Source organism: Melanostigma gelatinosum, assembly GCF_949748355.1.
Source record: "Melanostigma gelatinosum genome assembly, chromosome: 15".
NCBI classification, from domain to species: domain Eukaryota; kingdom Metazoa; phylum Chordata; class Actinopteri; order Perciformes; family Zoarcidae; genus Melanostigma; species Melanostigma gelatinosum.
This window is the reverse complement of record NC_136648.1, coordinates 379,184-404,193: the sequence shown is the minus strand read 5'-3', so window position 1 is coordinate 404,193 and position 25,010 is coordinate 379,184. Positions and strand designations below refer to the sequence as shown.

At 44.8% G+C, this 25,010-nt stretch overlaps 1 protein-coding gene across 1 annotated transcript; it reads right to left on the bottom strand.

Annotated features, from left to right (window-relative positions):
* Window positions 1–3,227: 3,227 nt before the first annotated feature.
* slc4a2a (solute carrier family 4 member 2a) lies at window positions 3,228–23,357 on the bottom strand. Its single transcript, XM_079284245.1, has 20 exons — window positions 23,323–23,357; window positions 22,923–23,112; window positions 22,711–22,826; window positions 20,531–20,673; window positions 15,736–15,916; window positions 14,734–14,869; window positions 13,689–13,836; window positions 12,456–12,552; window positions 11,116–11,300; window positions 10,806–11,025; window positions 9,188–9,391; window positions 8,890–9,038; window positions 6,430–6,624; window positions 6,104–6,313; window positions 5,540–5,629; window positions 5,282–5,448; window positions 4,589–4,842; window positions 4,334–4,503; window positions 3,615–3,788; window positions 3,228–3,365 (listed from the first exon to the last, which is right to left on the bottom strand). The coding sequence occupies exons 2-20, from the start codon at window positions 23,027–23,029 to the stop codon at window positions 3,285–3,287; spliced, it is 3,027 nt and encodes a 1,008-aa protein (XP_079140371.1). The 5' UTR covers window positions 23,030–23,112; window positions 23,323–23,357; the 3' UTR covers window positions 3,228–3,284.
* Between the last annotated feature and the right edge of the window lie 1,653 nt (window positions 23,358–25,010).

Below are 25,010 nucleotides of genomic sequence, written 5' to 3'. Positions count from 1 at the left end.
TGACGGCCTCCATCAAACATTCAGGAGCTGCCCAGCTCAGGTGACCACGGGCTGCCACGCCTGCTCATGTTTCACCGAGACGCTCCGACGGACTCATTGTGACAGGGAGGGGAGGTCTCTATGACAACCAGGTGAGTCAGACAGGTAGACAGACAGATACTGTACTGTCATTAGCACGAAGAACAGTATCAGCAGTATTAGCAGTAACTATATTCATACTACAGTAACCCTGTTGTTATAGTAATAATATATTAAATAATATTAATTAATAATATCTTAAATCATATTAATTAATATGTATGGAAGTAAATTGTTGATCAATAAAGAAGTAAATCAGATAAATGTTTATTCAGCAGCTAAACGAGGTGGTGGAGACCAAACACAAACATCCTCATGTTGATATTTAACTGATGGAGAAAGAAGACACTGTTTGCTGAAATGTTAGCATCAGCTATTTTATTAGCATCGGCTACTTTAGTTAGCATCGGCTACTTTATTAGCTGACAACATGTCATATGTTTTGTTTAAAGCTTCTTGTTCAAGTCAATAAACAAGTAAAAGTATAATGCAGCTTTGACCAGATTATAAATGTAGAGGACCAACAATAGAACCCTGAGGAACCCCGTCAGTGATTATAGTAAATGTAGAGGACCAACGATAGAACCCTGAGGAACCCCGTCAGTGATTATATTAAATGTAGAGGACCAACAATAGAACCCCGTCAGTGATTATATTAAATGTAGAGGACCAACAATAGAACCCAGAGGAACCCCGTCAGTGATTATATTAAATGTCAGCCCACTGACCAATCACAGCGCACTCTGCATCGCGGCAGCGCGTGCACCTGGACACGAGCTGCACGTAATGCTGACGTCATTATAGGCGGCTAGCGGCCGCTGACACGTCAACGAATACGCCCAACATGTCAAACTAAAGATCTGATTGGTTGAACACTATGACAATCAATAATATCGTCCCCATGTACTTTAAACTGCACTGGCGGCAGAGCAGAGTCTGCAGACCTCCGGCTCTGTTCTTACATAGAGACACAGAGGTGAGATCTGAGAGCAACTGAGAGCAACTGAGGAAGACAGTAGCTGTGCAATTAGAAAATAAGATTATGGGAAAATATTTTTATAAATTATAATACATGTAGTGCATTTAAGAAAAATTATTAAATTATAAAAGAAATTATAAATTTTTATTTTTATAAATGTAAATAGCTTTGTGATTCTGTTTAGGCCAGCAGAGAAGGCCTTGCAGGCCCTGACGGCCCGCCACTGGGTTTGACCCACACCTGACCTTTGATGACCATATAAAACACTGGTGCAAAACCTCCTTTTATCATCTCAAAAACATCTCCAAACTCCGCCCCACTTTAACCCTGTCAGATGCAGAGAAGCTCGTCCACGCCTTTATCTCCTCAGGACTGGACTACTGCAACTCACTGTTCACTGGGATCACTGGCAACAACATCCAGAAGCTGCAATACATCCAAAACAGCGCTGCCAGGATCCTGATGAGAGTCCGGAAGTATGAGCACATAACACCCATTCTGCACTCCCTACACTGGCTCCCTGTCTCATTCCGGATTGACTACAAAGTCCTACTACTCACTAGGGGTGTAACGGTTCACAAAACTCACGGTTCGGTACGTTTCGGTACAGTAGAAAACTATAAATGCAGAGAAATGTACTTGATTTTAAAATATATTTATTCATTCCAACTAACATCATGAAGTTATTCTTTGACTTTGAACAATGATGGAACTATACCTGAGTGACTCATCTTCTGGGGTGTCTTCTTAGCAACACATCAGCATAAAAAACTAAAACTGCTCCTTAATGTTATGTAGTATTGTTACTTACATCTTGCAAAAGAGATTTTTAATCTCAATGGGACTACCTGGTTAAATAAAGGTTAAAAAAAAAAAAAAAAAAAGTAAATTTCAAACTTATTCGGTTCGTCATGCGTACCGAACCGTGAGCCTCGTACCGAACGGTTCAATACGAATAAGTGTACCGTTACACCCCTACTACTCACGCATAAATGGACACGCACTTCCCTACCTACAAGTCCTCATCACACCCCAAATCTCCACCCGCACCCTCAGATCTTCAAACAGCTCGCTCCTCCGGGTCCCCAGCACCAAGCGCCGCACCATGGGCGACCGGGCCTTTGGCTCGGCAGCTCCACGCCTATGGACCAGATCCCTGACCACCTGAGGGCAACACAGACCCTGGTCTCTTTAAGACCGGCCTAAAAACCTTTCTATTCAGGAAAGCCTTTCTGACCTAAGTCACTGTCAGTTATTTCTTTTGTGTTTCTGTTCATTCACTGTTTTTTATGCTTACTAGTTATTTTATTGTAGTTAGTTTTAACTATGTTTTAACGATGTACTGGCTCTGTGGCACTCTGAGATTTTTTAAATGAAAAGTGCGTTACAAATAGAATGCATCATTATTATTATTAACCCCATCAGTGATTTTAATAAATGTAGAGGACCAACAATAGAATCCTGAGGAACCTCGTCAGTCGTTATATTAAATGTAGAGGACCAACAATAGAACCCTGAGGAACAATCAGTGATTATTGGCACTGATCATGAACAGGATGATGATGTTGCTCTGTGACTGCTGGATGTGGAAGCCGAATGTTATTAGATATCAATATATCAGGTCGGTCGATTTAACTTCCTGCGCCACCTAGTGGTCATAAGATATGTGACACGCTGTGACATCCAACCAAACTCACTTCCCCCAATAGACAGAGAGACAGACAGACAAAATGAGAGACAGAGAGACAGTCAGAATGAGAGACAGACAGACAGATAGAGACAGACAGACAGATATATACTTTATATTTTCCAGGAGGACATTTGTATGTTACAGCAGCAAAGATATACTTCAGTAAATGAAGTAACAGAAACAGAAAGACAGAGAGACGGACAATTCAAAAGTCAACCTGAGGATGTTGCAGTACATGATGGGAGGAGCTGAATGCCCACACCATGAAAAACGGACACAAAATAAATATGAAAACATGTCAGTCGTGAGGATAAAATGTTCATTTAATGATAAACAGAGAAACATCAGGAACCCAAAGAACCAACACAGAAGAGACACCTTTAGTTCAACCTTTAAAACATAAAGAGAGTCACCAGAACACAACCCCCCCCACCACCACCAGAGACAATACAAAGGGTTCAGAAATATGCTACAGGATACAGGTCACATATGCTAATGAGGGAGGCGGATCGACCAATCAGTAGGCTGCTGACCGGGTCACACAGGCATCTGCAACTGTGAGTACTCGTCCTGCCCCTCCTTCTCCTCCAGATGAGGCTCTGTATCATCGGCATCCAGCTGCAAGACCAAAGCCGTGTTAGCATGGAGCCCTGTTAGCTGTTAGCATTGAGCCCTGTTAGCATTGAGCCCTGTTAGCATTGAGCCCTGTTAGCGTTGAGCCCTGTCAGCGTGGAGCCGTGTCAGCATTGAGCCGTGTTATCATTGAGCCGTGTTATCATTGACCCGTGTTAGCAGTGGGCCGTGTTAGCATTGAGCCGTGTTAGCATTGAGCCGTGTTAGCAGTGCTAATGACCAGGTGTGACTCACACTCTGCAGCTCTCTGCGGGTGAAGAGGCGGGGCAGCAGCAGCATCCTCACCGGGATGGTCAGCAGCAGCATGAAGGGGAACGCCAGCGCCGCCGCCGTCGCCATGACGACCCACAGGAGAGAGAGACAGGTCAGCTCGACGACAGTGAACAGGTGCATCCTCAACGTCCGCACCTGTGAGAGAGCAGAGACAGCCGACGGTCAATCCGTGTATTTACATGTGATGTGCCTTTTTATAGACACTTGTTTGCACAACTGACTTGGACTTGATGTTCCCGTCAAGACCAACAAGTCCCAAGTTAAGTCTCAAGCCAAGTCCAAGTCAAGTCTCATGTCCAAGTCAAGTCTACGTCAGGACCAACAAGTTCCAAGTCAAGTCTCGAGCCAAGTCTCAAGTCAAGACCAACAAGTCTACGTCAAGACCAACAAGTGCCAAGTCAGGTCCAAGTCAAGACTAAGTCTCAAGCCAAGTCTCAAGTCTACGTCAAGACCAACAAGTCCAAAGTCCAGGTTCAAGTTTAATGTCAAGGTAAGTCCCAGGGTTGAGACCAAAAGCAACAAGTCCCAAAACAAGTTTAAGTCAAAGCCAACCAATCAAATGGTAAAGAAGTCGTTAATTGTCTGCCTGCTGGTCTGCATTGCCAAAAACTCCTGTCCCTGTGACTCAAGTCTGACTTTGGTGCAGAACCTCCATCCTCAGTCAGGGGGGCGGGGCTAACCTTGCGGACGTAGTTGTGGTCGGGGTGGTACTTTGAGGGCATCAGCAGCAGGATGAGTCGCTCGGTGAGCTGGATCCCATTCAGCGACATCACACCCATGTAGAGGAAGATCCCAAACAGAACCGCCAGAGGGATCTGACGCAGAACCTCCCCGATCACGATGGACAGACCTGCGGAAGGGGGCGGAATCCAGATCAGAAGAAATGGTAAAGGTCGTGAAAGTAGCAGTAGCGGTAGTAGAAGTACACTTCTTACCCACTAAAACAGCCACCAGGAAGCCCGTCACCCGCTGCTCCTTGACCTCCTGGATTCGGGGCTTGTCTCCGGGGGCGACGGCTTTGCTCATGACGGTTAGGGCGTTGGTGTGGGTGACGGAGCGCACCGTGGCCGCCGATAACCACGGCAAGCCGAAGAGCGCAGAGACTCCGCCCACCGCCACGATGATGAGGAGATCCAGGTGGAAACCAGTTCCCTTCACCAGCATCCGCTCCTTCTTACTCACAATCAGCCTTGATGGATGGGACATAGGAGAAATATTTTTAATAAATATAGAACAAAAAGTTCGGAAATTAGTGTTTGGTAGATTATTTCACTGTTGTAACGATGCTTCTTGGCAATGTTTGTTAAATGAATACATTGTAAAATTGCCAATATGTCTTGTTTCTTCCTTGTTACTGATAGACTTCAATCATCCAATCCACCAAATATTTCATGGGCGCAACCCACATACTCAGCTGTGCTGCTCATCCCAGAAATGCATGTTCCTTACAAATGGGGCACAGTTTGAAAGGTAAATAAACAGGCTTTCCAACGGTATAAAATGTTTTGCCAAGAAGCATCGTTACAACAGAGAAATAATCTACCAAACACAAATTTCCGAACTTTTTGTTCGATGTTTAGTTAAATATAAAAGAAGTAAACACAAAAGGCAAGAAGAAAAGGTTGTACGCTGTGATCTGGGACTCCATGAAGATGAGGATGAAGACCAGGATGGCTGGCAGGATGCTGGCAGCCATCATCCAAACAGGAAACTGCCCGTCCGACCCCAGAGGAGAGATCAACCAACCGCGCTTCTCCGGACTGGACACTGAGAATCCACTGGGCACGTTCAGTTTCTGTCAGCCAATATGAAGAGAGGGCAGGAGTTTAAATGTTCGTCCCAAGTGGGTTGTGTGTCCACACAGGACTCACTTGATCGGGTCTCACCTGGGTGTAGGTGTCCTCCACGCTGTAGTCCACCAGCACCATGATGAGGATAGCAATGGGGACACCAAAGTCTCCAATGATCCGACGGAGCTGAAACACACAGACCACCAGATTATTGATCAGTGGGGTGATTGGAAACTGAAGACTTCAGTGAGGACAACACCTCCAAAAGTAAGAAACAACATGTCTACTCCAGGTCCATTGAAAACTAGGACCCAGTGATCCAGAGTCCCCGGATCTAAGACTCTGTTGTGTGCTCTTGTGTGGGAAATGTACCTGTACCTTTATCTGTACATACCTGTGTACGTATGTACCTGTATACATATGCACCTGTACCTTTATCTGTACATACCTGTGTACCTGTATACATATGCACCTGTACCTTTATCTGTACATACCTGTATGGTGTATACATATGTACCTGTGTCTTTATCTGTACATACCTGTGTACTTGTGTACGTATGTACCTGTACCTTTAGCTGTACATACATGTGTACCTGTATACATATGTACCTGTATCTAGGTTGTGTGCTCATATCTGTACCTGTACTTGTATTTACTGACCCTGCCGGGGAAGAAGGAGCTGTTCTTGAACTTGCGCAGGTAGAAGGCGATAAAATACGTTCCCACCATGAGAACAAATGACAGCAGAGCTGTGTTGGGTTCTCCAACAACCTTCTCAGAATTCCCGGCAGTGGCGGTGTAGTTGCACAGAGACGGAGATACTGTGTTGTTTCCATGGAAACAGTTTTGGAGAGGATGCTCCTGAAATATCTAGAAAAGACAAAAACAAAGGAGAAAAACCTCAATGTGGCATCTGTAAATTATCTAAATGATCTTACAACTATTTCATCAGGCTGGTTGTGGACCTGTGGCACCTCTGACCTCACCTTGACTAGTTTGGTGAAGGTCTCGTAGATGAAGATGAGGGAGATGAGGAAGGAGAAGATCTCTTGAGTGAACCGGGAGACGAAGCGAACCAGGATGCTTCCCTCAAAGGCCACGGTGAGGAGGACGATGAGCACCAGCCAGAAACCGATCCAGACCCGACCCGTCAGATACTCGATCCCATTGTCTTTACAAAACTACACGTGCACACACCAGGTAGGTTTCAAGGAGCAGAACAGGTGAGCTAACAAGATCTGTTGCTCCAGGCAGCATTCTGGACCATTTTGTGGGTGATCCAGGGTGAAGGGGGAACCCTTAATATGCTGCTCAAGAGTCAGTGCCTTTCGATATGGACATCTACTTTCATCAGAAAGCTACAACCCCTCTTTCGGTAGTTGAGGCAGATATTTTTGTTAGGAGACACCTTTAAAACTACTTCAAACTACCACAAGACAAAAACTAATTCTCAAAACAAGGGATATAGTTGTTGGGGTCTGACCATATGGCTTCAACATGTGCTGTGGACAAAGAGAATCAGGCCTTCCCTTTTTCAAACAAAGGTTTCATCCTGATTTGTAGTTCCCCCCCAAAAAACCATGGTCACCTGAATGCACCGCTGCAATCTCATTGGCCGAGAGCCAAGAGACCCCAGGACCCCTGTAGTTCAACCACTGTTCTACAAAACCGCCTGCAGTACACACCTCATTGCTTTTTCCCTTCGACCTCCGTCGAAGGGAAAAGTCATTGTTTTCGTTGTGCTGGGAGATTGCGCAACAGTCGACGGAGCACACAGGCCCGTCGTACTGTGCGTTTCCTGTTTGACTGTTGCTTTTGGGATTATTTGATTTCATTTTTGTTCTTGCTCTATTTCCTTGAATCGATTCTGTGAGTGAAGTGTGGAAACGCGACTATCGGGCATAAGTGTCGTCAGTTCGCGAAGCGACAACGGCAACTTGTGTGAGATACGATCGGCGATCCTCATTTTCACTACAACGCGACATCGCACACAGAAACTCTGATTCCTCTCTCTGCCCTTTTATTCCTCTTGTTTTCCGTAACACGAACACACACAGCTCCTATCTCTGCCCCTGGGGGAAACCCCGTTCAATCGATCGCCTCACAACACAGTATCTTAAGTAGTATCTTAAGGCCCCTCCCCTTTTTGGCCCACGTCACTCGACGCCGCCATCTTTGTAGTCTTTAGCTGTAGCTTTAAGACTCTCCTTCCTTTTCACCCACAGACCCACACACATGCACACACACACACACTGATATACACCCTCACCCATTTTATTCTTTTCTTTAGGTATTAGGCATATAAAATTGTATGATAGTGTTTGTTGGTTGCAATATTAATTGATTTGATCATTTATTATTTTGATTTAATAAACTCTGTTATACTTTAAGGAGCAGTCGTCTGTGATTACTTGTGCATATGTATTTGATAAGACTGTATGTAGTGGCCTGTGCTCGAACTTAAAACCTTCACTGTCACTGAATGTATAGTCATACGCAGACTATTGACATTATGAGTGACTACTAATTATGAGACTTCGTTTTATCGTTTGGTTATTGGTCCCTGTTCGCAGGGTGGTGCCCCGTTGTTATTAATAATCATTAATAATTGTTACATACATTAATAATTCTATTGATGTCAAGAATTCAGTTTCTTAAATGCTGATAACCCAAACACGCTCCTTTACGTTCCCAACATAGTGATCAAACATTTAGCTTTTTACGGACCAATTCTGATACCCCAAATCAGGGAACCAATTTGATGTGAGGGTTTGTCTTTTTCCCAAACTGAATATCTTTGTGAATCTCACTGCTCACTCGGTAACATGGCTCTATAACCGGAGTCTGACATACTGTAGGTCTGACTGTGTCATTGAGGGTGGACATTCCCATCTAACACCAGAGTCCATCTTTCAACAGAGACAGTAATCATCTCCACTTCAGCATCCAACCAAATGTGCATTCTTAAGTCACCTGATATCAAGGAAAGCCAGAAGATGTGGTTGAAAACCTAGTATTTTTACATCAAGATGCTATTTTCAAGGTGAAGGGTGAACCTAATCAAATACTTATTTTCTAAATAATCTAAATATGTATTATCTGTTTAAGGCCAAGTATATGCAAGGCAAACAAAAGAGGACCCAGGACAGAACCCTGGTGCACACCACACCACAAGGTGTTTCACAGGACTTTCAGATGAGGTGGCAGAGTTACCGTAGTTATGGAGATAAATGGGTTAAATGAAATGATAGCAGGGAACACAGAATATAGTTCTCTAATAGCCAATTTTCCACTGAAAGGGTTTTTAGAAGCCTTCTTTGACATTCGTCACTCAGGATAGATGACCCCAGAGACACAAGAACTCTGTTTCTAGATATACACGTTGCTGTTACGTTTGTCAACAGGTAATATTTTGTTACAGGTGGGTTTCTGTCAGGTGAGCTTACCGTGTAGAAGGCCTCTTCAAACACCAGCAGCGGTCCGGAGAAGCCGATCACCAGCAGAGGCTGAGCGCCGAGCACACTGAACACGATGCCATGCATAGCTGTGGCAACGATCAGCTCCGACACACCAATCAGACCGTCTGTTTTCTCCCCTGAGGCACAAGAAAAGAGAACAAAACTCTAAAAACCTCCAAGGGTCTTTGAGAGGCACCCTTTGCGCCAATCAACCTGCAGAGATTTGAGAACCAAATCTCAACAGGAAGTTTGGTATCAGTCAGTGTTTCTTGAAGTCCAGACTCACCCAGAAGTCCTCCGAAGGTGATGGCGGGTGCCAGTGCGGCAAAGTAGATGAAGATGACGGCTGCCATGCACTGAGGGTTCAGGGCATCTCGGATGTCACTGAGGTACTGAGGGTAGCGCCGAGTCACATCTTTGATCAGACCTCCGAAAAGACGGCCTGATCTCCTCAAGGGCTCGTCGTCGGGTTTTAAGCGAACGAGAGAGTCTGGTAGATAAGAAGTGAGACTCTGTAACCGTCAGGTCATTGAGCTGCTACATCACAAAATTACATAAGGATTGTTCATGATATCTCTAGACTTCATCTCAAACTGGAACGGCCCTCTCAGAGTGCAGACCTCCGGCAAGGCCGTCTCCATAGTTCTTCCCACGGTTTTTCCCAGGCCCATGCTACATTCATCCACCAAGTTTCGTGAAAAACTGGAGTTCACTAGAGTTGTCATTTTTCAGTAATCCTGCTGACAAACAAACCAAACCGGAAACACAACCTTCTTGGCAGAGGTTTAAAATATGAGAGAAACATTCACTGCTCTGCTGATGACACGCTGATTAACCTTGCAAACATCTCGGACTTCCACCGAGATTCAGCAAGATTACCACTTCAAACAGTTTGAGCCCTTAATCTACTTTTATCTTGAATTAAAGCATTCAGTATTTTTGTTCTGAAGTCTGTTAGATATTCTTTAGAGAATGGCATCAAGTAGGGCTGGGCGGTATTCCGGTTTTAATTTCCCATACGATATGAATTTTTCATATACCGTCATACCGGTGCACAGCCGAAACAACTTCTGTCGCTCTTCAACAGGCAGCAAAATATATTGTTCGCCGCTGGTAGCCTTACAGTCGGAGCTAGTTCTCTTAGCTGTATTGAGAGGGAACCCTAGTCATGGTTATAACTTTATAACAACTAACGCTCTTTAACAGGGCAAAACACCACGACACAACAGTTTGTGACAGATAAACAATTTGTAGCACGAATAATTGTACATTTATAAAATTTCCCAGCCGAACTGCATGCTGGGTAAAGCTCGCTAACAACAGTCTGCTAACAGCTGAGAGGCTCTGTCGCTCCAGTAACGTAACGCCACACAAACAGCTGTTCACCGCTCGCTGGCCGGCCGTTACTTTTCGGTGTTAATTAATTAATGCTTTAACGCGAAAAAATACCGTGATATACCGTGAAACCACCAGAATCTTACAAAATACCGTGATATGCATTTTTGGTCATACCGCCCAGCCCTAGCATCAAGGCTCAAACCTGCTTGTGATAAAAAAAAGACTGACTAAAGTTTTTAGACTTAAGCTTCTGCCAGAAGAAGCTGAAATTCAGTTATTAAGGCTGATTCAGCAACCTGGAGGGAATCAGAGAAACCAACATTTGAAACAACTTAATGTTAAACTTCCAACTTGTCAAGATGCAAACAATCATTTAAGATGTTGAAATGCCCACATTTTCTTTTTGGTGGCGTATCCTGGTGGCCAGAAGATGCTGTTCATGTAATCATGATTGGGTACTTTTACCGTAAGTCATCTCGTGACTCTCTCCTCTCATCTCTTATCTAATAAAGGCTAAAATACCCGAAACAGACTTAATAACAACATTAACAGAAGAGATAACCGACCTTCGTCCGGCTGATCGACGGTCTGTTTCTCCTGCAGTTTGCCGCTCTGCTCCTCCTCCCTCTTTCGGAGCATTTCTCGTTGGAATCGGGCGACCGAGCAGAGCAGCTCATCGCCACCGACGTCGGAGGGAGGGAGGACGACGCTGCAGTCCAAGAACCGGTTGATGGCCGTCAGCAGGTCTTGGCGGTCGTCGGCCTGGTACGCCGCCTCGTGGAAGAGCTAAAGGGAAGCGGACAGAGTAGCAGAATTAATTTGACCACATTAGTTCAAGACAGTAGACACGACATGGCGCCATCTGGTGGGACGCACCTTGTCTGACATGAGCGTGGATATGGAGCGTCCAATCTGGTGGTAGTCAATGTTGGCGGTAGGCGGGCCCAGCAGGAGGAAGAGGAACCTCACAGGAACAGGAACCTCCAGGACGGACTCCAGCAGGACCGCCTCCTGCAGCCGTACGAACGCCATGGACGGCTGCTCCAGGAAGCCCACGCTGCCTGCAGACACATCAGAGGGATGCAATAAACTCATTGACTCTCACGCTCTACAGATGGTAAGTAAGTAAGTAAGTAAAATGTATTTATGAAGTGCTTTTTACAGACATAAGTCACAAAGTGCTTAACAGGGCAGAATTACAAACATAAAAAACACAATGTGACCATAGGGCCAATCATTTACATACACACAAAATACCAAATTAAAACATGGTTTAAAAGCAGGTCTAGGACATGGGTTTTCCCAAACGCCAGTCTAAAGAGGTGAGATTTGAGCTGATTTCTGAACGCATTCACAGAATCTGCAAAGCGTAGAGTTGCAGGCAGAGCATTCCAGAGCCTCGGGGCCACTGCCTCAAAGGCTCGGTCACCACGGGGCCACTGCCTCAAAGGCTCGGTCACCACGGGGCCACTGCCTCAAAGGCTCGGTCACCACGGCTCTTACATCGTGTGCGTGGGACAGAAGACCTCGAGCGTTTGACCTGAGAGTGCGGGCGGGTGAATATGGGCGAAGTAGATCAGCTACATAAGCCGGAGCCTGACCGTGAAGTGCTCTGTAAGTGATGGTGAGAATGTTGAAGTGTATCCTAGATGCTACAGGAAGCCAGTGGAGAGATCGGAGTACGGGGGTGATGTGAGACCGTCTGTTTGTCCTGGTGAGTAATCTGGTGCAGCGTTTTGGATGACCTGCAGACGGTTAAGAGCAGATGCACTGAGTGATGTGAAAGTGAGTTGCAGTAGTCAATGCGTGAAGAGATAAATGTGTGTATGATCATCTCTAGTTCAGCTGTTGATACTACAGATCTCAGTTTACTGATATTTCTTAGATGGAAGAAACATGATCTGGACAGCTGCTTAACATGAGGGTCAAACGACATGGATCGATCAAAGAAAATCCCAAGATTACACAGGTTGCAATGGGCAGCAGAAGAGAGAGGACTAATAATCTGCCTGATCATGGGGACAAACTCCTCTGGAGCAATAACTAGGACCTCCGTCTTAGAGTCGTTGAGTTGGAAGCAGTTTTCTGCCGTCCAGTCTTTGATAGCATTGACACAGTCCAGGAGCCTAGTGAATGTGAAGGCCTAGCTGGGTTGAATAGGACACAGGATTGAAGGTGATGATGTCGTATGTGATGATGTAGTATGTGATGCGTACCCACGAGGACGACGGTGGCCTCTGCTCTCTCTGGGATCTTCTCCATCAGCTTCACTTCATGTTTGGATCTGGAGAGGCTGATGGGCAGGGCTTCCTTCTGAACACACATACACACTCATAACTATATATATATATAGAATACATATATGGACCTATTTTCTGTTAGTAAACACAATGACCTATTTTTGTGGCCGGAGCTTAGATCGAGGCAGAATAATTCTCTGAACACGTAAGTTAATGCTGTGTAACAAGTTTTGTTGGGTTGTTTTTTTCTAGTTAGCTAGCTAGCTTGTCCATCACTAGATCTGTCTTGTTACCTAGCTAGCTTGTCCATCACTAGAGTTGTCTAGTTAGCTGGCTAGCTTGTCCATCACTAGAGTTGTCTAGTTAGCTGGCTAGCTTGTCCATCACTAGAGTTGTCTAGTTAGCTTGTCCATCACTAGAGCTGGCTAATTAGCTATCTAGCTTGTCCATCACTAGATCTGCCTTGTTACCTCGCTAGCTTGTCCATCACTAGAGTTGTCTAGTTAGCTGGCTAGCTTGTCCATCACTAGAGCTGGCTAATTAGCTAGCTAGCTTGTCCATCACTAGAGCTGGCTAATTAGCTAGCTAGCTTGTCCATCACTAGAGTTGTCAAGTTAGCTGGCTAGCTCGTCCATCACTAGAGCTGTCTAGTTAGCTGGCTAGCTTGTCCATCACAAGAGCTGGCTAATTAGCTAGCTAGCTTGTCCATCACTAGAGTTGTCTAGTTAGCTGGCTAGCTTGTCCATCACTAGAGTTGTCTAGTTAGCTGGCTAGCTTGTCCATCACTAGAGCTGTCTAGTTAGCTACTTTAGCTGGACTTTGGGGCTCCCGCCTGCTCTCCTCCAGGCAAAGGCGTCTCCTAGCGGTGAGGATTGAGGCAGAGGAACCGTAGACTCACCAACCTGCTGTTGGGCTCATTTTCTGTAACCAGTGGAACGTCAGCATGAAAGCATGGTTGAAGTAGCAAGGAAGCTAGCGAACTAGCTGGCTGCTAAATGAGTAAAATGTAACACCTCAATGCTTCAGCCACACCGTCACACACATACAGTGTACAGTGGACTTAGTGCTATTTCATTCGGCTGTCTCTTGGTCACATGACCCCCAAAACAGGAAACAGCTGTTATCACTTCTGCTTTGATTGGTTCATTTGACCTCCACTGAAGCTTTAGATTATTATCAAACGTTGAGCCTGTAACCGTCTCTTCTTACTTTGGACTTCTCTCCGTCAGCCTCTCTGTGATTCGTCAGATTGATGGAGGGCTCCGATTGGCAGTTGTGTCTGTCCGTCAATGTGGCCATGTTGGCTGCAGAGATGTACTTGCTAAACAAGCTGTGATCTTTCTCATCACTGGGGTGACTGGTGAAGAAAAATAGAGAAATACATTTATGAAAGATATGGTCCTGGATGAGTCAGTGGATGATGAATCATTAGATGGATCAATGAATCATTCGGTGGATCAATGAGTGATTAGGTGGATGAATCATGAGATGGATGAATCATTAGGTGGATGAATTATTAAATGAATCATGATGTGGATGAATCATTAGATGGCTCAATGAGTCATTAGGTGGATGAATCATTTGGTGGATGAATTATTAGATGGATGAATCATGAGATGGATCAATGAGTCATTCGATGGATGCATCATTAGATGGATGAGTCATTCGATGGATGCATCATTAGATGGATGAGTCATTAGGTAGATGATGAATCATTAGATGGATCAATGAGTCATTAGATGAATGAATCATTAGATGGATGAGTCATTAGATGGATAAATGAGTCATTAGGTGGATGAATCATGAGATGGATCAATGAGTCATTAGGTGGATGAATCATTAGATGGATCAATGAGTCATTAGGTGGATGAATCATTAGATGGATCAATGAGTCATTAGGTGGATGAATCATGAGATGGATGAATCATTAGGTGGATGAATCATTATGTGGATGAATTATGAGATGGATGAATCATTAGATGGATGAATCATTAGATGGATGAGTCATTATGTTGAATGGATGAATCATGAGATGGATCAATGAGTCATTAGGTGGATGAATCATTAGATGGATCAATGAGTCATTAGGTGGATGAATCATTAGATGGATCAATGAGTCATTAGGTGGATGAATCATTAGATGGATCAATAAGTCATTAGGTGGATGAATCATTGGATGGATCAATCATTTGGTGGATCAATTATGAGATGGATGAATCATCAGATGGATGAATCATTAAGTGCATCCATGAACCTGTGTTTGAGCAGCAGAGCTCGGAGGACGTTGGCTCGGTCTTCAGCTTTGATCTGATCTGAGATCACCATCTGCTCCACCACCTGCTGAGCGATACCCGGCAGAGTCTTCTGTTTCAGATCCAGAAGCACTGCCCCTGAAAACACAACGCCGTGACATCACACACTGACATCACATCACGCCGTCATCAGTATACTGGTTTTATTTCACTTTATTTCCATTTAAGAAGTTTGAGCTCCTCGTGCTGAAGTCTTTATCGCTCCTACAGGACTCTATCAATCCCCTTAAATTACATAATCTCCTCCAGTCAGATGAAAAATGGATTGATATATATCGGAAAAACAGTCATGACAACCCTCCCTTCATTTATCCCATTTCTTTCGCTAGAACTGCCTACTTATAACTGTGAAACATCTAAATTTGCACCCAGAATAGAAAAATGATGGTCTTTTTTTCAGGGGTTTAATTATTTAAATTAAAGGAAGAAATAAGGCATCTCTGGCTACACACTGATTTATAAAAATGAATCAATGTGGTTTAACCTTATGTGCTACCTTATGAACCATCCCGACCCCTCAGGTCGTCTGGGACCGGTCTACTTCCTGTTCCCAGAGTCAGAACTAAACATGGAGAAGCAGCGTTCAGTGTTTCTGCTCCACATATCTGGAACAAAGTCCCAGAAAGCTGCAGGTCTGCTGAGACCCTCAGCTCATTTAAATCAAGATTGAAGACTTTTCTGTTTGCTGCTGCCTTTAATTGAACCACGTTCAATTCATATATTAATCAATTTCCTGCATTTCTGCATTTTACTGCTGCATTTTATTTCTTACACTGTTTTTTAATTGTTTTTAAATCTCATTTTCTTTTGCCTTATGTTTTGATGCTTTTAATGGTTTTATGTGAAGCACTTTGAATTACCTTGTTGTTGAAATGTGCGATACTAATAAACTTGCCTTGCCTTAAAGGGGCGTTTAAACTGTGCTGCAGAGAGCCTCCTCTCACCGTGGGAGATGGTTTTTCGTAGCTCCAGCAGCGAGCGGAAGGACAGCGAGGCAACGTGAGGTCTCCCCCAGCGCTCCGTCTCCTCCTCCACCTCCTCCTCAAACTTGATCCATCGAGCAGTCTCTCTCCACTGAAGCTCCTGGTTCCTGTCGATCACCAGCTCGTTCAGCTCCACGAACACCTGGACACACGGGAAGAACTTGTCTATGTCACTTTGGAGGACATTAAATCCTCAGACCTCGAATCCTATATACCAGAGAGTCCTCTAAACCTATAGAGACCAGAGAGTCCTCTAAACCTATAGAGTCCAGAGAGTCCTCTAAACCTATAGAGACCAGAGAGTCCTTTAAACCTATAGAGACCAGAGAGTCCTCTAAACCTATAGAGACCAGAGAGTCCTCTAAACCTATAGAGACCAGAGAGTCCTCTAAACCTATAGAGTCCAGAGAGTCCTCTAAACCTATAGAGACCAGAGAGTCCTCTAAACCTATATAGTCCAGAGAGTCCTCTAAACCTATAGAGACCAGAGAGTCCTCTAAACCTATAGAGACCAGAGAGTCCTCTAAACCTATAGAGTCCAGAGAGTCCTTTAAACCTATAGAGTCCAGAGAGTCCTCTAAACCTATAGAGACCAGGGAGTCCTTTAAACCTATAGAGTCCAGAGAGTCCTTTAAACCTATAGAGACCAGAGAGTCCTCTAAACCTATAGAGACCAGAGAGTCCTCTAAACCTATAGAGTCCAGAGAGTCCTCTAAACCTATAGAGACCAGAGAGTCCTTTAAACCTATAGAGTCCAGAGAGTCCTCTAAACCTATAGAGTCCAGAGAGTCCTTTAAACCTATAGAGACCAGAGAGTCCTCTAAACCTATAGAGACCAGAGAGTCCTCTAAACCTATAGAGTCCAGAGAGTCCTTTAAACCTATAGAGTCCAGAGAGTCCTCTAAACCTATAGAGACCAGGGAGTCCTTTAAACCTATAGAGTCCAGAGAGTCCTTTAAACCTATAGAGACCAGAGAGTCCTTTAAACCTATAGAGTCCAGAGAGTCCTTTAAACCTATAGAGACCAGAGAGTCCTCTAAACCTATAGAGACCAGATAGTCCTCTAAACCTATAGAGTCCAGAGAGTCCTCTAAACCTATAGAGACCAGAGAGTCCTTTAAACCTATAGAGTCCAGAGAGTCCTCTAAACCTATAGAGTCCAGAGAGTCCTTTAAACCTATAGAGACCAGAGAGTCCTCTAAACCTATAGAGACCAGAGAGTCCTCTAAACCTATAGAGTCCAGAGAGTCCTTTAAACCTATAGAGTCCAGAGAGTCCTCTAAACCTATAGAGACCAGGGAGTCCTTTAAACCTATAGAGTCCAGAGAGTCCTTTAAACCTATAGAGACCAGAGAGTCCTTTAAACCTATAGAGTCCAGAGAGTCCTTTAAACCTATAGAGACCAGAGAGTCCTCTAAACCTATAGAGACCAGAGAGTCCTTTAAACCTAGAGAGTCCAGAGAGTCCTTTAAACCTATAGAGACCAGAGAGTCCTCTAAACCTATAGAGACCAGAGAGTCCTCTAAACCAGGGGTCTCAAACTCATTTTCACTCCGGGCCACATCAGCATCACGGTCGGCCTCAAAGGGCCAGTTGTAAATGTAAGACTGTGTAAATGTAACTTCTCCTAACATGTTGGTAAATAACTGTCTCTGCATTTGATTATTGTTTATTAAAGTGTAAAAATATTGTACATGTAGTTATATAAATGTAAACATATATTGAAGCACATTTCTGTTATTGTAACTTAAATCCTTTTAATTTAGGGTTAAGAAACCCACATTACTCTATCAAAGATCAAACTATTAAAGAAAATATCAAAGACAAATATCAAACAAGTTATTACAATAACTTTGTTCAAAGCTTAAAATCCTTTCAAGGGTGCGTTTTGCACAATCCCACGTCAAGTATTTCATGTGTTTTAAAGCCACGTTTAAAGTCTTCAATGTACTCACAATACATTTCCATTTCAAATGTACAGTAACCAGCCAAAGAGCTGCTTCTATGTTTAAGTATCTCATCACTTCAACTTTCTATCTCATAATTTCGACTATGGGGATATTTTTATTATCAAGTCTAACTTTAAAAAAAAAAAAAATCTTTTTTTTTTTTTTTTGCTGGCGGATTCGCGGGCCACATAAAATGACGTGGCGGGCCGGATTCGGCCCACGGGCCGGGAGTTTGACACCCCTGCTCTAAACCGATATAGACCAGAGAGTCCTCTAAACCTGTAGAGTCCAGAGAGTCCTTTAAACCTATAGAGTCCAGAGAGTCCTTTAAACCTATAGAGTCCAGAGAGTCCTTTAAACCTATAGAGACCAGAGAGTCCTTTAAACCGATAGAGACCAGAGAGTCCTTTAAACCGATAGAGACCAGAGAGTCCTCTAAACCGATAGAGACCAGAGAGTCCTTTAAACCTATAGAGACCAGAGAGTCCTTTAAACCTATAGAGTCCAGAGAGTCCTTTAAACCTATGGAGACCAGAGAGTCCTCTAAACCGATAGAGACCAGAGAGTCCTTTAAACCTATAGAGACCAGAGAGTCCTTTAAACCTATAGAGTCCAGAGAGTCCTTTAAACCTATAGAGACCAGAGAGTCCTTTAAACCGATAGAGACCAGAGAGTCCTCTAAACCGATAGAGACCAGAGAGTCCTCTAAACCTGTAGAGTCCAGAGAGTCCTTTAACCCTATAGAGACCAGAGAGTCCTTTAAACCTATAGAGTCCAGAGAGTCCTCTAAACCGATAGAGACCAGAGAGTCCTCTAAACCTGTAGAGTCCAGAGAGTCCTTTAAACCTATAGAGACCAGAGAGTCCTTTAAACCTATAGAGTCCAGAGAGTCCTTTAAACCTATAGAGACAAGAGAGTCCTCTAAACCTATAGAGACCAGAGTCCTCACACCTTTAAACCTTTAGAGACCAGAGACTCCTTTAAACCTATAGAGACCAGAGTCCTCACACCTTTAGAGACCAGTTGTGTGGAGACAAATACAATATAAATGTAAATCCATGAAGACGCCCCACAACAGAAACAGCTGATCAGACGTGTGTTAAATGTTTCCTGTCAGAATGTCTTCAGGTCACCGTGTTTCCATAAATCCATTGAGTTCCATAAAGACAAAAAAAACACCCAAATCAAGGCGACAACTTCTTTCTCCCAATTGTGTAGTGAAATACTTCATAATGAGCATACAATTATACAAATCAGGACCCAGTTCACGAGATAAATACCAGGTTCAGGCACATCTTAAATCAGGTTTAGTGATGAATGTGTTTTACAATAAATACAATAAAAACATTCAAACCAAAAACCTGACGGACCTCCACTCATAATGATTTAAACTGAACAATGGAAACTCAAACAGAAACCAAAATAAATCAGACTAAACCAGACTAAACCACTCGTTAAGACTAAACCAAAGAAAAACCAGCCGGTACCTTTCTGTGTCGACTCTTTAGGTCCAAGACCACCATCCTGAGACAGACTGAGAGAGAGAGAGACGGACCTCTGAGTTTACCTCTGTCTGACTCTACCTGTCTGACTCTACCTGTCTGACTCTACCTGTCTGACTCTACCTGTCTGACTCTACCTGTCTCACTCTACCTGTCTGACGCTGCCTGTCTGACGCTGCCTGTCTCACTCTACCTGTCTGACGCTGCCTGTCTGACGCTGCCTGTCTGACGCTGCCTGTCTCACTCTACCTGTCTGACTCTACCTGTCTGACTCTACCTGTCTCACTCTACCTGTCTGACGCTGCCTGTCTGACGCTGCCTGTCTCACTCTACCTGTCTGACTCTACCTGTCTCACTCTACCTGTCTGACGCTGCCTGTCTGACGCTGCCTGTCTCACTCTACCTGTCTGACGCTGCCTGTCTCACGCTGCCTGTCTCACGCTACCTGTCTCACTCTACCTGTCTCACTCTACCTGTCTGACTCTACCTGTCTGACACTGCCTGTCTCACTCTACCTGTCTGACGCTGCCTGTCTCACTCTACCTGTCTCACTCTACCTGTCTCACTCTACCTGTCTCACTCTACCTGTCTGACTCTACCTGTCTCACGCTACCTGTCTCACGCTACCTGTCTCACGCTACCTGTCTGACGCTACCTGTCTCACTCTACCTGTCTCACTCTACCTGTCTCACTCTACCTGTCTGACTCTACCTGTCTCACGCTACCTGTCTCACGCTACCTGTGTGACTCTACCTGTCTGACTCTACCTGTCTGACTCTACCTGTGTGACTCTACCTGTCTCACTCTACCTGTCTCACGCTACCTGTGTGACTCTACCTGTCTGACTCTACCTGTGTGACTCTACCTGTCTCACTCTACCTGTCTCACTCTACCTCTCTCACTCTACCTCTCTCACTCTACCTCTCTCACTCTACCTGTCTCACTCTACCTGTCTGACTCTACCTGTCTGACTCTACCTGTCTCACGCTACCTGTCTCACGCTACCTGTCTCACGCTACCTGTGTGACTCTACCTGTCTGACTCTACCTGTCTGACTCTACCTGTGTGACTCTACCTGTCTCACTCTACCTGTCTCACTCTACCTGTCTCACTCTACCTGTCTCGAGTCTAGTGTATCACCCATTCACCACCAGGATTAACCTCCCATCCCCTGTCAGCCTCATTTCAGTTTGTGTAGTTGTCTTACATCAGAATCACGTCTTCAGTTTTACTCAAAACTCTTGAATCAGATCAACACAAACATTGAGAGGTGAGACTGGTTTGAATGTAGTTAAAGAGTGAGACCTCGTGAGGGGTTCGGTCTGGCAGCAGGTGTTGGAGGTGAGACTGTGTTCTGATCTGGTCTTTGGTGACGTGAACGATCGGCCCTCTGGAGCTCCGCTTCACCAGGTGACGCCTCACTGCCGGAACGTCGTCCAATCGGTGACCTGAGTGGGCGGGGCATGAGGTTAAATCCTGACTCACACACACACATGTTTACATGACTTGTGAGTACATTACATTGACTTACATTAATTTCCTGGAGACTTGCTATAAGCCTGACCCCGAACTTTAAACCAGGTCTTCACCCTAAGATGTGATGATTTATGTTATGGGGACATTTTGTCCCCATAGAGAAGATGAGGCCCCGCAATGTGACACACACATACACACATCCCTGTACTTCTGTCTTCGTGAGGACCATTACCTTAACGTAGACCTTCACAACTAAATACTTGACCCTGAACCTTAAAACCAAGTCTGAACCCTCAAACAGGCCTTTGAAGAAGTGAAGACCCTCCAAAATCTCCTCACACACACGCTGTGGTCTCATGGGAACTTTCTGCAGTTTAACAGAGTTTCAGGCTCGATTGAACTTCAATGAAGAATCTGTAAGAAGAGACGTGAACTGATTTATCCAATAAGCTAAAAACAGACACACACACACACACACACACACACGTGCGCGCGCGCACACCTACACACACACACCTACACACACACACACACACACACACACACACAGAGTACTCTGCAGGTGAGTTTCAGGTTTCTGTAAAAACAAGATTTTCTCAAACAGGACGTTTTTTCACGTAATTTCTTGTTTGTTTTCCTGGAACTAATCGGCGAATCACATTCCAGCAGTGAGAGTCAGCTGACCGGCGCCCTCTACCTGGCTCACTCTTTCATATGTTCTGAATCAGGACTTTTACTTGTAATAGATTATTTTATCACAGCGGTTGAATTTAAGTCCATTTACTGAGGTTTAGTTGAACAAACTCATTTTTTTGAGTTGGGGCTATGTTGAACCACGTAGTAACTTTTAGACGACGTCTTCCTGTCTTCTACTTTCTGTGTCACTCAAGTTTTTCTTCACTATTTGTTATTGTTTAAAAGCAGCTCTGTGTCTATTAAGTTTAACTTTAAGAGTTAAAAGTACTCACTGAGATCCTCCTTCTGTCACACAACACACGAGAGGACAAATACCGGATTCATGTTGATCCGGGAGACCGACAGAGTCCTTTAAACCAGGACCAGGACCAGAACCACACTCACACAGAAACAATAGATGGAGGCCGTGGGCTCAGTGTGTAGGAGGACCGCGTTGTGTTCAGGTCACATGATGAAGACCAAGAAGTGACAGAAAGCTCTTTCATGTTGGGAAACCTTCAGTGTGTCTTTAAGTCAGAGTGCCCCACTGCATGCTGGGAGAGAGTCTGCAAACTGTACTTACAATGACGAAGCAAACTTGCTGATCTTAGTTTAGCACGTTAGCATGCTTACATTAGCTAATTATCAGGAAACAATCTGATCATTTATACATACATTAACACGTTGACCTGAAGGTGGATCCAGGAAGTTGTTACAGGTCTCTGGTTTATTATTATTATCATTATAATTAGTATGATTATTATTATAATAATTACATTATATATTATAATTATAAAGGGGCGACTGTGGCTAAGTGGAGAGCAGGGCCATCCTTAATCAGAGGATCGGCGGTTCGATCCCCGGCTCCGCTAGTTGCATGTCGATGTGTCCTTGAGCAAGACACTTAACCCCAAAACTGCTCCCGTAGCTGAGCCTACGGTGTTCATGTGATAGGATCTGATTGTAAGTCACTTTGGATAAAAGTGTCTGCTAAATGACTGTAATGTAATAATATAATTATAATTATATATTAATATGTTATAATAGAAATATTATAATTATATTATTATCATTATTACATTACTAGAAGAATGAAACATATATATATATCCATATATATCCATATACATATATATATATATATGTATATATATATACATATATATCCATATACATATATATATATATACATATATACATATATACACATATATACATATATATATACATATACATATATATACATATACATACATATACATACATATATACATACACACACACACACACACACACACACACATACATACATATATATATATATATTCACTGACTCTTGATGCCGTCCAGGTCGACACTCATCAGCGTTTCTTCCTCGTCATCGTCGTCTCTCGTCATGATGCCACCGGGTGAGAGACTGTTGTGATTGGACGAGACGGTCGGAGCGTCACTGAGAAGGGGAGGAGTTACACGTCAGGTGGATTCAAAGGAGGAAGTCCCATATTTACCTCTCAGGTGTGTGTGTGTGTGTGCGTGTGTGACTCACCTTGGCCCCTCCTCTCCACTCTGACTGTAGGACTCCTCCTCTTCCTCCTGGCCTTCTTCTATGGTGGCTGCGGCGTTAGGGGCGGAGCCTCTTCTCCCCTCCCTCATCCCCTCATTGGTCCTCTTCCTCCTGCTGTCAGCCGGCGGTTTAGAGAGAGTCTGATGGACGTGGAGGGAGAAGTGACGGTGATCTGCAGCAGGAGGATTTCATTAGGACCGAGGACCCTGAAGGTCCCTCAAGACCCCCTGAGACCACCTCAGAGACCCCCTAAAACCACCTCACAGATCCCCTAAAACCACCTCATCAACCCCCTGAAACCACCTCACAGACCCCCGAAAACCGCCTCATAGACCCACCACTAGAACCCAGAACCTTCACATGCTACGTTCTGGTTCCCTACCCTCAAAGTCCTGCTCATCGTAGACTCTACTTTTCTCCGGTGGGCTGCGAGCTGCAGGACCCAGAATCTGCTGAAAACCCTGAACATCAAAGACCTTGTTCAGGTCCTCCTCTTCTTCATCGATGTGGCCCCGTGGAGGAGGAACAGGAGCCGGAGACTGGAGAAGAGAGGAGATACAGTCCCTGAATGCCCCGTGCTCATTTTAGTCCCTGAACGCCCCCGTGCTCATTTTTGTCATTGAAGTCCTTGAACGCCCCCGTGCTCATTGAAGTCCTTGAACGTCCCGTGCACATTGAAGTCCTTGAACGCCCCCGTACTCATATACATCCTTGAATGCCCCGTGCTCATTTTAGTCCCTGAACGCCCCGTGCTCATTTTAGTCCCTGACCGCCCCGTGCTCATTTTAGTCCCTGACCGCCCCGTGCTCATTTTAGTCCCTGACCGCCCCATGCTCATTTTAGTCCCTGAACGCCCCGTGCTCATTTTAGTCCCTGAGCGCCCCGTGCTCATTTTAGTCCCTGAACGCTCCGTGCTCATTTTAGTCCCTTAATGCCCCATGCTCATTTTAGTCCCTGAACGTCCCGTGCTCATTTTAGTCCCTGAACGCTCCGTGCTCATTTTAGTCCCTTCATGCCCCGTGCTCATTTTAGTCCCTGAACGTCCCGTGCTCATTTTAGTCCTTGAACGCCCCGTGCTCATTTTAGTCCTTGAGCGCCCCGTGCTCATTTTAGTCCCTGAACGCTCCGTGCTCATTTTAGTCCCTGAACGCTCCGTGCTCATTTTAGTCCCTGAACGCTCCGTGCTCATTTTAGTTCCTGAACGCTCTGTGCTCATTTTAGTCCCTTAATGCTCCGTGCTCATTTTTGTCCCTGAACGCTCCGTGCTCATTTTAGTCCCTTAATGCCCGTGCTCATTTTAGTCCCTGAACGTCCCATGCTCATTTTAGTCCCTGAACGTCCCGTGCTCATTTTAGTCCCTGAACGCTCCGTGCTCATTTTAGTCCCTTAATGCCCGTGCTCATTTTAGTCCCTGAACGGCCCGTGCTCATTTTAGTCCCTGAACGTCCCGTGCTCATTTTAGTCCCTGAACGCTCCGTGCTCATTTTAGTCCCTTAATGCCCCGTGCTCATTTTAGTCCCTGAACGTCCCGTGCTCATTTTAGTCCTTGAACGCCCCGTGCTCATTTTATTCGTTGATCGCCCCGTGCTCATTTTAGTCCCTTAATGCCCGTGCTCATTTTAGTCCTTGAACGCCCCATGCTATTAATTTGATCGTCTGTTGAGACTCGCTGCTGACAGACTCACATCGTCATCAGGACCCAGAAAGTTCTGATGGTGGCTCATGGCTCCTTCAGAGGTCAGAGTGGGTCTGATGGTCAGAACAACCTGGAGGAAGAAACACTGGTTATCAAGGTTCATGGTCACTGGAGGGTGGACTGTGTGTGTGTGTGTAACAGAGCCAACGTGAGGGGGAACCAGAGGGTTGGTGCTAGGTTTCCATGGTCTGGATGGCATCATCAGCTGTAAAGTCCTGATGAGAGAGAGGCACGCTCACATGCACCAACAACGTGCACCAACATGTGCTAAACGGTCGACATCACTCCTCTACCCTCCGGGTTCTGGGCTGCACGGCTGTAGTGGCTGCACTGTCACCTCACAGCAAGAGGGACCGGGGTTCGATCCCCGATCC